Source organism: Aptenodytes patagonicus, chromosome W, assembly GCF_965638725.1.
Source record: "Aptenodytes patagonicus chromosome W, bAptPat1.pri.cur, whole genome shotgun sequence".
In the NCBI taxonomy this organism is placed as follows: domain Eukaryota; kingdom Metazoa; phylum Chordata; class Aves; order Sphenisciformes; family Spheniscidae; genus Aptenodytes; species Aptenodytes patagonicus.
Genome location: NC_134981.1, coordinates 20056923 through 20074656, shown reverse-complemented (window position 1 = coordinate 20074656; position 17734 = coordinate 20056923). Strand labels below are relative to the sequence as shown.

At 40.7% G+C, this 17734-nt stretch overlaps 1 protein-coding gene across 1 annotated transcript in view; it reads left to right on the top strand.

The window, feature by feature from the left end:
• The window catches only part of LOC143172146 (proprotein convertase subtilisin/kexin type 5-like), a 276611-nt gene that overhangs the window by 163663 nt on the left and 95214 nt on the right, over positions 1-17734 (top strand). Inside the window, exon 8 of the mRNA XM_076361408.1 lies at positions 13594-13806. Within this exon, the coding sequence (XP_076217523.1) occupies positions 13594-13806 (213 nt within the window). The remainder of the gene's footprint in view (positions 1-13593; positions 13807-17734) is intronic.

Here is a 17734-nt window from a genome sequence, read left to right as displayed (position 1 = left end):
AAAATTCAAACAAAGGGCAGTATGTCCAAAAGTAACATATTCAAGATAAGATTGGATATATGACATCACATAAGCACCCTGTGTTCAAGAATAAATAGGCTTAGCATTGCAACATATGATTGTGACCAAACTGTGTAATAAAACTTTGCTGAATCTGGGAAAAAAGGAAGAACACAAAAGCCTTTCCTTGATTCAAACAGATAAAACCAAGGCACCATTAGATTTTAAGATGACTGCCTCACATTTTACATGCTATAACCATTTGTATTTGGTTTATGTGGCAAGGTTTTTTTGGGGGGGCTACAGGGGTGGCTTCTGTGAGAAGATGCCAGAAGCTTCCCCCATGTCTGACAGAGCCAGTGCCAGCTGGCTCTAAGACGGATCCGCAGCTGGCAAAAGCTGAGCCAATCAGTGACACTGATGGCACCTCTGTGATAACATATTTAAGAAAGGGTAAAAAAATGATGCACAACAGCAGCTGTGAGAAAGTGGAGTGAGAATATGTGAGAGAGACAACTCTGCAGACACCAAGGTCAGTGAAGAAGGAGGGGGAGGAGGTGCTCCAGGCACTGGAGCAGAGATTCCCCTGCAGCCTGTGGTGAAGACCATGGTGAAGCAGGTTGTCCCCCTGCAGCCCATGGAGGTTAACAGCGGAGCAGATATCCACTCTGCAGCCTGTGGAGGACCCCACGCCGGAGCAGATGGATGCACCCAAAAAAGGCTGTGACCCTGTGGAGAGCCCGCGCTGGAGCAGGCTCCTGGCAGGACCTATGACCTCGCAGGGGACCCATGCTGGAGCAGTCCATTCCTGAAGGACTGCACCCCGTGGAAAGGACCCATGCTGGAGCAGTTCATGAAGAAATGCAGCCCATGGGAAGGACCCCCGTTGGAGAAGTTTGTGGAGGACTGTCTCCCATGGGTGGGACCCCATGCTGGAGCAGGGGAAGAACGTGAGGAGGAAGGAGAGGCAAAGACAACGCGTAATGAACTGACCGCAACCCCCATTCCCTGTTCCCCTGCGACGCTCAGGGGAAGGAGGTAGAGAAAATCAGGAGTGAAGTTGAGCCCAGGAAGAAGGGAGGGGTAGGGGGAAGGTGTTTTTAGATTTGTTTATATTTCTCATTATCCTATTCTGACTTTTGATTGGCAATAAATTAAATTAATTTCCCCAAGTCAAGTCTGCTTTGCCCATGACGGTTATTGGTGTGTGATCTCCCTGTCCTTATCTTGACCCACGAGCCTTTCATCATATTTTCTCTCCCCTGTCCAGTTGAGGAGGGGGAGTGATAGAGCAGCTTGGTGGGCACCTGGCATCCAGCCAAGGTCAACCCACCACACCACTTTAGATACTCATGCTTTCTGAAACATGGCTCCGTGATACGGAGTTGAAACCAGTTCATTTCTATTCATACAAATAAGCCTATTATTCTGGGGGTTGGTCTCAATATCATTTGGGTAACAATATATTTCAGATATTCTGACTTTTTCTTTTACTGTTGTTTGACAAAGACCTAACAGTCAAGTTTCTGGAGAATTGTAACCCCATTGATGTTTTACATAGCAGGGTTTTGAGCGGGAGTTATTTCACCTCTCACAATGTGTCACCAACTATATGCTTTCTCTTATTTGTTTTGCAGTATCCGTAAGGTAATCCAAACCAGTGGCAGGGCAGGTCATCCTTAATATAATGTAGGAAGGTGAACGGGCAGTGAAATTTACATGGGAATTTTTGGCTTTCTGATTGCATCAGTGCAGGGGCCTTCATCTTATTGCCACAATGCTATTCTGTTTAGCAAGCTGGATACAAGCCAAAATGTTTGATGGACATTAATGATGAGATGTTGTGAGGCTGAACCTCTTGTGAGAACTCAGCTTGGTGCCTTCCCTCCCATCATCATTGCCACTTCTCATCTCTCTCATTTCACCAGCTTTGGCTGCAGAGTGTGTTTTCAAGGTGTTTGCTAGGAGCAGAAGACTCTCTTACAATCACTAAACAAGCTTGCAACCTGAATGCAAGAGGAGAGGAGAGGAGAGGAGAGGAGAGGAGAGGAGAGGAGAGGAGAGGAGAGGAGAGGAGAGGAGAGGAGAGGAGAGGAGAGGAGAGGAGAGGAAGAAGAAAAGGATTTCACATGATTGTTTTTTATTATATGCTTCTACTCCAAAAGTAGGAGGGGTTGCTTGTAAATTGAAAGTATCAAGGCAAAAGGTTTGTTGCCTATGTTGTGCCACAGATCAATTGCTCTTAAATTTATTTTAAAATGTTATTGGCCTCTTCTGTCATCATATCTCTGCATCGTTCTGAGCAGGATGTATTACTGTATTGGGTTTACGTGGCAAGTTTTTGGTAGCGGGGAGGGTGGGCTGCAGAGGTGGATTCTGTTAGAAGAGATCAGGAGCTGCCCCCATGTCAGATGGAGCCAGTTTCAGCCAGCTCCAAAACGGACCTGCTGCTGCCCAAAGCTGAGCCAATCAGCGACAGTGGTAGGGCTCTGTGATAACATATTTAAGAAAGGGTAAAAAAATGCTGCACAACAGCAGCTGGGAGAGAGGAGTGAGAAAATATGAATGAAACAGCCCTGCAAGATACCAAGGTCAGTGCAGAAGGAGGGAGAGGAGGTGCTCCAGGCACTGGAGCAGAGATTCCCCTGCAGCCCGTGGTGAAGACCATGGTGAAGCAGGCTGTCCCCCTGCAGCCTGCGGAGGTCCACAGTGGAGCAGATATCCACCCTACAGCCTGTGGAGGACCCCATGCCAGAGCAGGTGGATGTGCCCTGAAAGAAGCTGCAGCCCATGGAGAGCCCACGCAGGAGCAGGCTCCTGGAACGAACTGTGGCCCTTGGAGAGGAACCCATGCAGGAGCAGCCCAGTCTGTGGGAAGGACCCACATTGGAGAAGTTCATGAAGGACCCACGCTGAAGCAGGGGAAGAGCGTGAGGAGGAAGGAGCGGCAGAGATGAAGTGTTATGAACTGACCACAACCCCCATTCCCCATCCCCCTGCGCTGCCCGGGGGGAGGAGGTAGAAGAGCCAGGAGTGAAACTGAGCCTGGGAAGAAGGTAGCAGTGGGGGAAAGGTGTTTTTAGTTTTGTTCTTATTTCTCACTATCCTACTCTGTTACAATTAATTGGCAATAAATTAAATTAATCTTCCCTGACTCGAGTCTGTTTTGTCCGTGACAGTAATTTCTGAGTGATCTCCCTGTCCTTATCTCGACCCGTGAGCTTTTCCATCATATTTTCTCCCCCTGTCCTGCTGAGGAAGGGGAGTGATAGAGTGGCTTGGTGGGCATCTGGTGGCCAGCCAATGTCAATCCACCACAATTACCTACATAAAAGAAATTATTCTGTTCTGCTTTGCTAGAGAATTGCACTATAAAAATCAAAGACAGAAATTACTGTAAAGAGACTTCCAGTCAAATGTCCCAAAATAATTTCCAAAATGGCTATCATTGTATACACTGAAATATTGTGGTGCGCAGAGGTTAAGACCAGATTTTTAAAACTGTGTATTGTGTATGTTCATCTTGTACAGCTGTAGTTTGATACTGCATGAACACATATCTGTGTGTATGCATATCTCAGATCATACATGGATAACTTTTGCATGCACCAGAGTTTATGCAACAGTTCTAATTAGTTAGCTAAAATCTTCTTGAAAAAAACTACTTGGGGGAAGGACTCAGAAAACATGACTTCCAGTATGCTGATGTACCCTGATGTTAGGTCCTGGTGTTTATCTGTTACATATATTCCATATCTTCTATGATGCAATATCTGAATATGTAATGTTGTATTTACTTCAGCATATTGAGTTAAGCTTTGGGAGGCTCAGTATTACAGGTGGGGATTGACTATTATTTTCTGTTTACTCTACATCTCTTGGGAAGAGCCAGTCTTGACTGAAATACCCAGAGACAACCTGTCCACAACTGTGCAAGTTGCTAACTACCTTCATTATTAAAAATATATACCTTATTGCTCATCTGAATTTGTTAGTTTCCTTTTCATTGTAAAATTCCTTTTCTGCTAAATTTATGGTGAATCTTATGGTGTTAGAAATTTCCACATGTAAGTAAATACAGATTTTGGCCAAGTGCTCTCTTGGATAAATTAAATTGGAACATAGGACCATAAGACAGGAAATTACCTTGTAAGTCACCCAGTACAGTTCTCTTCTATCACAGGTATCATGTCCTGTAAATACATTTAGCAATTTCTATTTTAGAACAAGTTCAAATTCCCCCCCCCCATTTCTGTTGGGAGACTGTTTCACAGCCATCACCAATCTATTGATTAGAGACTTTCTTCTAACTTATAGCCAGATTTACTCATGTGCAGTTTCTGCCCATTTGTGCTTTAGCTTAAATAGCTTCTCTCCTCCCTTTTTGCTTGTGACATATTTAAAGAACACAATCCCATCCCCTATCAGCCTTCATTTTGCTTTGCTAAACAAGCCACGCTCATTAGTCACTTCTTAAAAACTTGGCTCTCCATCTCCTTACTCATATTAGTGGTGCTTCTCTCCACACCTGCCAGCCTGAATTATTTTCTTGAATGCAGATGATCATAATTAGTAAATTCATCATTAGCATGTCCTTGCTTTTTATGTTGAAATCACATAACAACTCTGTTTCCATGGCTCATCTTTAAAATACTCTACTCATAACTTGCTCAAGCCCAGTGGTTCTTCAGCACAGCCCATATCATCTCCAGTGCAGTCGTTTTCACCTCCATCATGCTGTTATATTAATCTTCATTTCCTTCTGTTTTATTACTGATTTCTTTGAGGGATCAGTAAATGTTTTTCAGAAACCAAATAGACTATCGAATGCGTTTCTCTGTATAAAATAAGTCGCCAGAGAAGAACTTAACAGATTTATCTGTCAGTCTAAATTCAGTAAGTACATGTTGCATTTTAACCTGTTTCCATTAACTTTGATGTCTCTTACTATGTCCTTCAAAATCTGTTATAAAGCCTTGAACAATAATGTTTTCTATATTCAGTCTCTTTCTGTTAGTCAGAATTTCCAAACCACAGTTCTTCCTGTAGTTCTTTCCTGAAACACTTTCTGTTTCCCAGCATTATTTTTTCAAGTGTGGATACCAGAATGAGGCATGGACTTCTTTATGCAGGGGTAGTACCGTTTCCCTATTCCCTGCACATATTCATATTCACCCTGCTTACAGATCCAAGGATCAAACTAAATTTTATGGAAGCTCATTGCCAATTGTTTATCTGCCATGACCCTAAACTCCCTTTCAGAGTCACTGTTTTACAAGAGGTTGTCCAACCTCCTGTATGTGTTACCTACAGTCTTCGTTTCTAGGTCTATTACCTCGCATTTGGCTGATATGTATCTCAGAATGCCTTTTGCAATACAGTTTATACCTGATGTGATCTAGTTTTCTCCAAACTGAGATTACCAAGCAAAAATCAGGGTACGTGGCAACCTTAACATTAAGCTAATAATTATTTAATCTTCTGTTTACATGTAGTTAGCAACTTTCAGCATTCAGCCAAAGCAAAATTAGGGATACTGTCTTCCAGTAAATGAAATAGTTGAGTTTAGGCTCAGTGATACCTGGATGAACTATGATACTATGCACATTATTTTCTTTTGGAAATATATAAACAAAGCTATTGTTAAAATTTGTCTCCTTCACTTTGTGTGGAAAGTGAGGTTTTTCACAGATGATCAAGGTGTAGTACAAAAAAAGAATTTTCAGAAAATGAAATTCTGTACCAGAAATGTTCTTAAATTACATTCAATGGAATATACAAATCCAAAAATCAGGAAAACTTGGAATGAGAGTTACAGGAAAATATACCTCAAAATGTCCAGTTTCCTTACAATGTCACAAAGTGTACTGGAAACAGAAACTGTTTAGTTACCTCATCCCATCTCTCACTCCTATATGGAAACTGCTGTAACAAGCTAAAATAGCATTACTGCTGTTGGACTAGTTGTCAAAAGGGACCTCTGGTTTTGGGTGCCTAACTTGAAACAGGTGATATATTTGAAAATAAAAAACCCACACCATTCTTGATGTGGGATAATCTTAAGATGGAATGCCAATACTGAAAAGCAACTTTGGCAAAATGGGTGTCTTTCCATACACCTGAAGTATATACATTTCAGAGAGTGCATTTTTTGAAACATAAATCTGGTTACTTTGCATGGGCAAATCACTTATTCCCTTTCCTCATAGAATTGTAAGGACTTGAACGACAGCAGAATCTATGCATTTCTATGCATCATGTGGGAAAAAAATAGATTTCTTAAAGCCAAATTGCTGGAAGTTTGGCCTCAAGAGTTTTCTGTACATAGAATTTTACATAAATTTAAGGCACAAAACATTGAGGGCAATGATTTTGCACACAGCCTAAGTGGGTTGTTTCTTCCCAAATAAATGCTATGGGATACCAACTGAACAAAGGGATTACTGCAGTCCTCAGCCTGCAGAGGTAGCAGCAAAGCAGCCTTATTTTCTGCTCTTCTACCAAAAAGAGCTAGATATGCAGAAAATCCCCCAAAAGTTCAATAGACAGCTGAAAAACACAAACGTTCTATAAGGAAGAGTAGGATATAACTACTAAAACTACAGTTCTGTGGATCTGATAAGACATAGATTCCTTTCTGGAGAGTTTAATCAGATGACAGTATAAAGGTAATAAGAACTGCCTGAATCCTCTCCACAGAGTAGGGAGGTAAAATCTGTTCCTTATCCAGTCCTGATGCAGATATCTTTTGTACAGTGCCTGCTTACTTTGGCTTTGCGAGCAGAGACAATTTCACCTATCATTAACTAGAGACTCTTGTTTAACAAATTTTGGAAAACCTAGCTATTGTTTTGTCACAGATCTATACAATATACAGCTTGCTTTATCCCAGTAACAACATCAGCAACAATAACAATAGTAATGATAATATGGAAAGATAACCTAAACCAGACTGCGATTCATGCAGCCCTGTAGCTGGCTCTATTTTGTTTAGGAAAATGAGAAATTCATTCCAGCATTCCACACGTTCAGATTTCAGGTTTCAGCCAGCACTTCTTTTGGTTGCACTTTAAGCACTAATTATAGCTCTGTGGGGAGTATCTTGGAGCTGTTTAAGGTGTTCTAGTGAAGAATAAAATAAATACACTATATGCAAGGATGCATGTTGAAATGTTCCACTGATATATCCCAATAATTATTCTATTAATGCATTTTTGTTTGTGGTTGCTCAATACATTATTTTTTTAAGTGCACATAAAATATTTTCACACTTCAACATTTTGAAGGTATCACATCCTACAACAATAGAATATATATTTCCTTCTTTTTGAGATGATTAATTATTTTGTCATTCTTTTTCTTAATAAAGAAGTTGTTTCAGAAATAGCCAAAAAGTTTAATTGTATTAGCAACAACTTGCCCTTTCAACAATGTAAGATAATAATTGTGTTTTATAAGTAGTAATAGATTTTGTACATTGTATATATATTGTGCATATGTTAGTTCCAGCACTAGGAAATTCTTGACTTCATAGTTTTCCTAATAGTAAAAATGGGAATGCTAATATAAAAACAAAGGATTAAATTTGTAGACATTCTCTGAAACATGCATCTTTACATTTTATACACACACACACACCCACCCCTGTTAGGCTTATTGTTCATTTCTTTGTACAGATCCTTTAGCCACACAATTTTAATGAATTGATGCATTTTTCTGAGAGCATGGATACCTCAACAGAATTCATGGCCTCAGAAATTTCTCCTTTTGTTCATGAGCTTTTGCTTTTGGTACCCACAGAAGAGACTATTTTAATTAAAAGAATCTTTGAGCTTGTTTTCTTCTGATAACACTTCAGAACTGCTGTCTGGGACTCTCAGCTTACCATTATGTCTTTTGGAGAGATGCCTGTTTTAAAGCGAGAGCATTGTACAGTCTACAGAAGAGTCACCAGGCTTTTAAGGGTGGTGTGCCAGGCTGTATTTCTCATTCACAAATTAGAGGTTAAGTGTACTAGTAGAACTCAGCAGGACCTAGGATATGCTGCTTCTCAAAAGCAAAATGCTGCCAGTCAGCAGATTGGCATCATCTTGCCTCTATGTGAAGCAGTGGCATCCAGCTCCGAGGGAGTACAGAAATGAGTGGAAGCTGGAAGCAAGGCAATGCTGCCTCTCGTAGATGCATCTTGCAGGATGTTGTGATCCTTGGTGCTTGGCTTAAAATCGTGCCCGCATAATAAATTTTTTAGGTCTCCAGAATACTGAACCCTGCTCTACAACTTCAGTTATGAACATTTCCATTTTACGAATTAGTTTTTAAGAAAGAAGTCATCTCATGGGCTGCCTTTTCCAGCTTCCCCATCATGATCATTCTCACTTCCTGTCAGTAGCTTTTGTTCTTGGAAGCATAAAGTAATTTTAAAACAGTATTAAGGAGACCATAGGAAATTAAACATTCAGACCCTAGGTGTGCCTAGGTTGTCCCTCCCTGTCTCTCCATTTTATATTTGCATGATGTTTTCTGCTCCTGGGTGTGAGATTTCTAGCATATTGGTGCCAAATTATGTCTCTCTGACTGCATGTCCTGTTCCTCTAATTTCTCCAGGTGAATGGTTCTGTCCTCTGTGTTTCCTGCTCCTTCACATTTATTCACCCGTCTTTTGGTAAATTTGATAACTTCCACAGAGACAGCAAAACTCACCCAGTAGACAGAGAGGGTTATTGGGGAATTCAATTCCTGTCCCACAAAATGGGCAGGAAAACTTCAGGATTCACAGGCTGGATTAAGGCTACTTGACTTGTAAAGCACCAAATGAAAGGCCAGTTTAAACTTCATAAAATAGTGTGATTAAATCTTGCTCAACTGACTCAAACTATACTTATGTGGTGGATTGACCTTGGATGGCTGCCAGATGCCCACCAAGCCGCTCTATCACTCCCTGTCCTGGTTTCGGCAGGGATAGAGTTAATTTCCTTCCTAGTAGCTGGTACAGTGTTTTGGATTTAGGATGAGAACAAAGTTGATAAGGCACCGATGTTTTAGTTGTTGCTAGGTAATGCTTACACTAGCCAAGGACTTTTTAGTTTTCCATGCTCTACCGACTGAGAAGGCTGGAGGTGCACAAGAAGCTGGGAGGGGGCACAGCCAAACTGGCCAAAGGGACATTCCATACCATGTGACGTCATGCTCAGTACATAAACTGGGGAAAGCTGGCCGGGGGGGCCGCTGCTCAGGGACTGGCTGGGCATCGGTCGGCGGGTGGTGAGCAATTGTACTGTGCATCACTTGTTTTGTGTATTATTATTATTATCATATTATCATTTTATTTCAATTATTAAACTGTTTTTATCTCAACCCATGAGTTTTTCTCACTTGTGCTCTTCCAATTCTCTCCCCCATCCCACCGTGGGTGGGGGGAGTGAGCGAGCGGCTGCGTGGTGCTTAGTTGCCGACTGATATTAAACCACGACACTCCCCCACCTCAGCAGGACAGGGGAGAAAATATGGTGGAAAAGCTCATGGGTCGAGATAAGGACAGGAAGGTCACTCAGCAATTACTGTCACAGGCAAAACAGACTCAATTTAGGGAAGATTAATTTATTGCCAATTAATTGTAACAGAGTAAGATAGTGAGAAATAAGAACAAAACTAAAAACACCTTCCCCCCACCCCTGCCTTCTTCCCAGGCTCAACTTCACTCCTGGCTCTTCTATCTCCTCCCCCCGGGCAGCACAGGGGGGATGGGGAATGGAGGTTGCGGTCAGTTCATAACACTGTCTCAGCAGCTCCTTCCTCCTCACGTTCTTCCCCTGCTCCAGCGTGGGGTCCCTCCCACGGGAGACAGTCCTTCACAAACTTCTCCTATGTGGGTCCTTCCCACAGGATGCAGTTCTTCATGAACTGCTCCAGCATGAGTCCTTTCCACAGGGTGCAGTCCTTCAGGAACGGACTGCTTCGGCATGGGTCCCCTGTGGGGCCACAGGTCCTGCCAGAGAACCTGCTCCTGTGTGGGCTCCTCTCCATGGACTACAGTTCTTGTCAGAAACCTGCTCCAGCGCGGGCTCTCCATGGGGTCACAGCTTCCTTCAGGGCACATCCACCTGCTCTGGCGTGGGGTCCTCCACAGGCTGCATAGTAGATATCTGCTCCACCGTGGACCTCCATGGGCTGCAAGGGGACAACCTGCGTGTCACCATGGTCTTCGCTACAGGCCAGGCTGAAGGGGAATCTTTGCTCTGGCACCTGGAGCACCTCCTCCCCCTCCTTCTTCACTGACCTTGGTGTCTGCAGAGTTGTTTCTCTCACATATTCTCACTCCTCTTTCTCCCAGCTGCTGTTGTGCATCATTTTTTACCCTTTCTTAAATATGTTATCACAGAGGTGCCATCAGCGTCACTGATTGGCTCAGCTTTGGGTAGTGGTGGGTCAGTCTTGGAGCCAGCTGGAACTGGCTCTCACAGAAGCCACCCCTGTAGCCCCCCCCTACCTAAACCTTGCCACGTAAACCCACTACAACCTGGTAGATGGAAATTGTTTTTATTAAGTAGAAGTGTGTTAGAATCAACTTACAAATATGTGGGCTGCTGATTTTCCTTAGACCGATGTGTGAAGACCTCTACCTTATAATGGTACCTGCCAGTACCAGTAAGGCATTCACTCATAAAGTTGTGTGCGCACACACACACACACAAACACAAATGCATGCACTTGGAGTGGAGGATGTTCTTTTAATAGTGTTAGGAAATTCTGCAGATGTTATTACCAAAATTTTCATCCTGGCTCTGGTTTTTGCAGACTAACCCTTCCATGCTCTTGCACTGGAAAAAAAAAAGGCCTTTCATATCACTTATCCCCCTTGCAACTTGCTGACCAAGGAAAAGGTGGTACTAGCAGAAAAAAGTGAGAATGTCCCCAGACTTTTGTGCCATGCTTTTACAGGTGCAGTTTCAGCACTGGGGCTTTTCTGCCAATGACCTGAGTCCAAACGCTTTTCATTTAAGGTCTTCAGCTGTATTTTGAGTACAATAGCTTTTCCCAAGAAATGTACTGCCAAATTGGACTCTGACTAGGTTGATAGCAAGTTTTAGTTGTTGGTGAAACATTTTTTTTTCCTTTCAAAATGGAACCCTTGGGGTCTTATTTAATTTTTTTGTAAGGCTGCCTTTTTCTTTGCCAAATAGCTTTTAGGAACAAGATCTTTAGCACATTTTCTAGACTGAAGTGTTGTTGTTTTCTGTGAAATGCTGAATTCATAAATGTGCTGCATTGCAATGTGTTAGAGGAACTGGAATTCTTTCTTTGTATGTATTAGAGAATATTTTTTTCCTTTAGTCGGTGCACCTGGTACTTATTTTTTATTGAAGGAATGGTGATGATGATACTTTATATATTTGCAGAAGACATTAATTTTGAAGAAATATTTTTTATCAATTGTTTACAAAAAACCTTAGTATGTAAAGGTCAATTTGGGTGCAAATAACTGCTAGTTATTTTTAAAGACCTGTCATTATTATTACTATGTACATTGGTGTTTATTATTTTTAAATACTGCATTGCAGAATTTCTAACATCCAGGGGCATGTATTCAGCAGGACTACGTTTTGTGCAGAACAAGAACCCCAAACCAAAAGGGGATTTTGATTTGGCAAGAGTTCATAATGTGGGGAAGGAGAGCTACAAGATATGAATAAAACACTTCATAAAGCCTGTCTTTTAAAACAACAAAAAAAGTTTATTATTTTGTATCATTTTATCAGCATAGTAGCTAAGAACAACCAAAGGAAGAAAAAGAAGTTGAAATAGTTACACTTCCTGGATGTTTAGCCTGATCTTGTCTGGAGAATGTGGATTTCATAATACATTTAACTTGGCACACTGGGATTTTTTTCTCTGCCTGAAATGTTTTTTTTTAATGAGAAGTTGTATTTTAGAGACATAACCTTATGTAAACACTAGCCAGGAGAATTTGATATTTAACTTATTTTGCTGGAGAGAAGTCTCTCCAGGTACTATACTTTTATGAAACTCACAAAATGAAATTCATCAGTGTTTGAGAATTCAAGCTTGGATTGTGAACTGTGAGGTTTTTTTGTCTTATACCAATGTAGGTTCTGCTATGTTCAGCACAACGTGCGCTAATAAAACTCCTCTGTGCATCTGGATTAAATTTATCTTTGAATTGCTAATTGTTTAAGGTTGACCAGCTAGATGTCCAACATCTGTCTTTATGTCATTTGTGGTACACAAACGCACTCTGTTTAGAACCAACCAAACAAACTCCCCACATGTCCAAGCAATTAATTCATGCACAGAAAGTGATGTTTTATGCCTTATGACATTAACTTAACACTTACAGGAGTGGGTCTACCACTTACAGAGACCAGGTAGGTATTACATCATAAGCTGCAAACAAATGAAGTATAAATGAGACTGTTAGCTTAATTGTTATTTAGGGGGATGTTCCATTGCTATGAGAGAATGTCATATAAGAAAAGGTGATGTAATTTGGCATAATCAAAGACAAGGTTAGTCCTTTGGTGAATCTTTCCATCTGAATGGTAGAGTACTTCCAGATAGTGAGCGTTGATAATTAATGCAGACCATGCAGTTGCATGAATCTGAATTGAATTAATTTGCATGAAATGTGTAAATATAAATTAAGAAAATCCCACTTACAATTCCCAAATATCAGCAATTCCCAATTCCCATATATCAGTAATATAGGTTGCTGATCAGCTTCAGTTTTCATATCAATGCCTATTAAGAGTACTAGCACCACCAAAAATATGTTTTGATTCATTTGGACGCTACTTAACTTTGGTGTATTAAGAAAATATCAAGGTGAGGTTACATATTGTAAGTTCTCATTTGAAATTATGAATATGCTTAAGTAACTTGCCCAATTATTCATATATTTAAAATATCTTGTTGAATTGACGCTTTAGTGCTTAATGATAATGGATTTATAAGGAACTTTTTCTTTTTGTCCATTTTTGCTTATATATTGTGTTGTGCATTTAACATTTATAACTAACTAGATGGGTTGGACTACATGACCTCCAGAGGTCCCATCCCACCTCAGATATTCTGTGATTCTGTGATTTATAATATCTGTGAAACCATGACACTGTGGTTCACAGTATATAATGCTGCCCAAACAATACCTAGTACCACCAGGCAATCCAAGAAGAAACAACTGAGACATCCCTAATAAACAAAAGGTACAAAGGGTTTTAGTTGCAAGTATGCTACTTCATTTTCTCTTTCAATCCAGTATGATGTTTTAATGCCTGCTCTGAGTCTTCAGCACCTCTTTCTTGGTAAGGTTGGACAGCATAGATGCTGAGCAACAAAGAGAAGCTGCATAAAAGTTGTTTCTAAGCTGTGTTCATCCCACTCATTTTCTGATTTTTTTGATGTCAGACTCTGAACTTTACTAGATCTGTTTTTATTTCAGATCCTTCTCAGTGAGCTCTTTTGTTTTATTGTCTCTGTCTCATCAAATGTCGTTTGGGAGGGAAGAGCTATTTATTTACTTAGGTTAGGGGAATAAGAACAACTGTTAATTAAATCTTTCTTATCATTTTCAAACAGGGGCGAAGAGGTTTAGGTTCAGTCTTTGTTTGGGCATCTGGAAATGGTGGAAGGAGTCGAGACCATTGCTCCTGTGATGGCTACACTAATAGCATCTACACTATTTCCATAAGCAGCACAGCTGAAAGTGGGAAGAAGCCATGGTATCTGGAAGAATGTGCATCCACACTAGCTACAACATACAGCAGCGGGGAATCCTACGACAGGAAAATAGTATGGGTTTTTTTATTATTTCTATGTAGTTGGGTTTGTATTTTGTATAGTAACTTTTGGGGGAGGGAAAGAGAGATTGCTTATTTACACTAATGAATGGACTGCTTTAGAAAAAAATTCATATTTGGACAAGTTTAGTTTGCCCAGGTGTGTTACTAAGTTGGTATCACCATACCATCACAGTCCCAAAGCTAGTAATTTGAAGCCAACATGGACATCTCTGCATGTTGCTATCTGATGCAATGTAGATATGCCTAATTCATATTAGGTTTTTCCGCTCACCAAATTGCTGCCAGCTCTAAGTGATGCTTTCAAAGATCCTATTGCTACTACCAGCAAAACAGATTTGTTTCTTGACCAATATCTTGCAGCCTGTCAGTAGGCTTCAGAACATATCCTCCTTTCCTTTCTTTTTTAATCCAAGTCTCATTAGTTTTCATACTTTACATACATGATTTTAGAAGCAGTTTTCCTGCCTACCTCTCTATTTTCTCAGGTTTATTTGGATCCAGTATTATTCATATTGCTGCCTGTTCCTGGTAGCTGATATTCTGTAAGCAAGGTTAACCTCATCTTTCCTGTATTGTTTATCATCTCATTCCTAAACAATCTGCATCCATTTTCTATTATGTTCTCATTTTGGCTGGAAAGTCAGGAATTGTTATTAATCCTGTTTCATAATCTATTGATACCATTAGTATTTGTATGCTATGGTATATCTGCTTTTGCAAATTGAGTGGATTTAATATGCTTTTCAATAGTCAATATACAATTCCTTTTAGCCTTTTACAGTCTTGTATTAGGATTAATCAGGTTTGTTGATCACGGTCTTCTTCCAAGCTTATTTATTCTGGTGTATAACTTGAAGATCTTCATTTGTTCCTGATCAGAAAATTTAGGGTTTGGTTTTTTTTTTGTTGAAATGTTGTCTTCTTAAGTATGGGTTTGATATTAGTTTCTTTCTGGTCCATAGCAGATACCTCCTTTTCTGTCAGAGAGAAGTTAAAAATACTTGCAGCTTTTTTTTTTTAATAGTCTGCTTTGTCTTTCAGGATTCTGGGATGCTGGTCATCCCTTCTTGGAACCTTCCTTATTTTCATATGATCTAATTTTTGTTTTCAACTTGTTCTGAAGTACCTCTTGTTTCCAGTAATTTTTCTGTTCTTTACTTGCTTCTCTCCACAGAAACCTTATCTCTTTATCTCTCCAGGTGGGTTTCTTGTTGTCCCTCGTAAATAATAACAACGAAAAGAAATTACTCCATTTCCTAGCAGTCCTCACTTCTGTGATTAAATTTCTTGGCTTCTATGATTATGGATCTACCTTTGAGAAGCCAGGTCTGTTGGGAGCTGATGAGATTCACCTGACCAAGTGGGGCAAGAGGGTTTTTGCCAACAAGCTGGCCAGACTTATAAGGAGAGCTTTAAACTAGACTCAGTGGGGGGAGGGGATGGAGTTTTAAGCAACAGAGAAGAGCCAGGGGCTGCTGATGTATTAGGAACCAACAGGTAAACACAAAGGAATTAGGACATGTTACTCTAAAAAGGTGACACAGTCAATAGCCTAACTGAAGTGCCTCTATACCAATGCATGCAGCATGGGTAACAAACAGGAGGAGTTGGAAGCCATTGTGCAGCTAGAAAGCTATGATCTAATCGCTATCACTGAAACTTGCTGGGATGAATCACACGACTGAAGCGCTGCAATCAATGGCTATAAACTGTTCAGAAGGGAAAGGCAAGGAAGGAGAGGTGGGAGGGTTGCCCTCTATGTAAAAAAATGGATTGACTGCACACAGCTGTCTTTGAAAAACAGCGATGAACAGGTTGAGAGCTTGTGGCTAAAAATTCGGGGCAGTGTGCAAAGAGGTGCAGTCAATGGCTCAATGTCCAAGTGGAAACCAGTAATGAGTGGTGTCCCGCAAGGGTCCGTACTGGGACTAATACTATTTAATATCTTCATCACTGACATAGACAGTGGGATTGAGTGCACCCTCAGCAAGTTTGCAGACACCAAGCTGACTATCGCAGTTGTCTGAGAAGGCTCCGGGGAGCCCTTATTGCGACCTTTCAATATATAAAGGGGTCTTATAAGAAAGACGGAGAGAGACTTTTTACCAAGGCCTGTAGTGACAGTACAAGGACTAACAGTTTTTAACTAGAAAAGGGTAGATTTAGATTGGACATAAGGAAGAAATTTTTTATGATGAGGGCCGTGAGACACTGGAGCAGGTTGCCCAGAGAAGTTGTGGATGCCCCATCATTGGGAAGTGTTCAAGGTCAGGTTGGATGGGGCTCTGAGCAGCCTGATCTAGTGAAAGATGTCCCTGCCCATGGCAGGAGGGTTGGACTAGATGATCTTTAAAGGTCCCTTCCAACCCAAACCATTCTACGATTCTATGATTTCCTCTACTATCCTTTAAAAGACCTTCACTAACTTCTTTTTCATGTTTAAGTAAGGCTAATACAATGTAAGGTGAGCAGAGATTGTGATTCTCCAGTTTGACCTCTTGCATAACACAGTCTATAGGACTTCCCTGAATCCTTCAAATCCCATGGTTATGGTCAACTCAAGTATAATTTTTACAAACACACCCTATCTTGCTTTCAAAATTTCCAGTGACAGAAAATCCACCAAAATCTAGGGTAAGTTGTTTACCCATTACAATTAATTTTTTTCACTCGTTTGCTATCTGAGCTCTTCTGGTTTCTATTTCTAGGCATTTGGTCTTGTCACATTTTATTGCTCATGTGAAAAGCACTTTAGCTGTCTGACTTCTTTCACTTAGCCCATGTAGTCTGATCAAATCTTCAATTAATTGTCTTTGATAAATGAAACCAAGCTCCTTGCATCATTCTATATAAGGCATGTTTTCTTCTTAACCCTCTCCCATTTTATGGGCTTTGGGCACCTGAACTGGACACACCATTGCAGTTGTAATGACATCAGTGCCAGATACACAGGGTAATGTGTATCTGTGAGCGCCAGCTCAGTTCTCCTCTCTTTATACATTAAAGACGAATGAGATATTAGCCTTACTGTCATGTTATGTGTTCATCATTGTGTGACTCCCAAATCACATCCAGAGCTCTTTCTAGTCTTTTTCAGAGTTGTTGCTCTGAGGATAGATACGAGAGTAGGTATAATCTTTTTAGTGGGCCATTTACCATTGGCAGTACTGATTTGGTACTCAGTCCAGACCTTCCCTCATCATCACTTTCTCTTTTGTCAATGTTTCTACAAGTACAACATTTATCAGAAGTTGCTGGTGTTTTCTTCCAGGCTTTTGATAAAATCTTTAAATCATATTAAAGGCCAAGAACTAAATCTTCCTAGGCTCGATTAGAAACAAGGGTCTTTTATATATGCTTATATTTTGAAACCTACTAATTATGCCATGCTAAACCATGTATTATGTATCTGTGGTGGGTTAACCTAGGCTGGCTGCCAGGTGCCCACCAAGCCACTCTGTCACTCCCCTCCTCAGCGAGACAGGAGGAGAAAATCAGATGAAAAACTCGTGGGTTGAGATAAAGGCTGTTTAATAAAGAAAAGCAAAGGCCACATGCGGAAGCAAAGGAAACAAAATTTTATTATCTACTTCCCATCAGCAGGCGATGTCCAGCCAATTGATCTCTTCCAGGAGACTTGTGAGCGTCCAGGTGGCGTAGCACATCGTTAACTGCTTCCTCTTGGATTATGGGGGGCTGGGTACTCTGAAAACAGTTGGTCTTGCTTTTAAAGACTGAGTCAAAGAAGGCATTAAGTACCTAAGCCTTTTCCTCAGCCTTTGCCACTATGTTTCCCCCCGCATCCAATAAAGGATGGAGATTCTCCTTAGCCCTCCTTTTGTTGTTAATGTATTTATAGAAACATTTTTTATTGTCTTTTACCGCAGTAGCCAGATTAAGTTCTAGTTGGGCTTTGG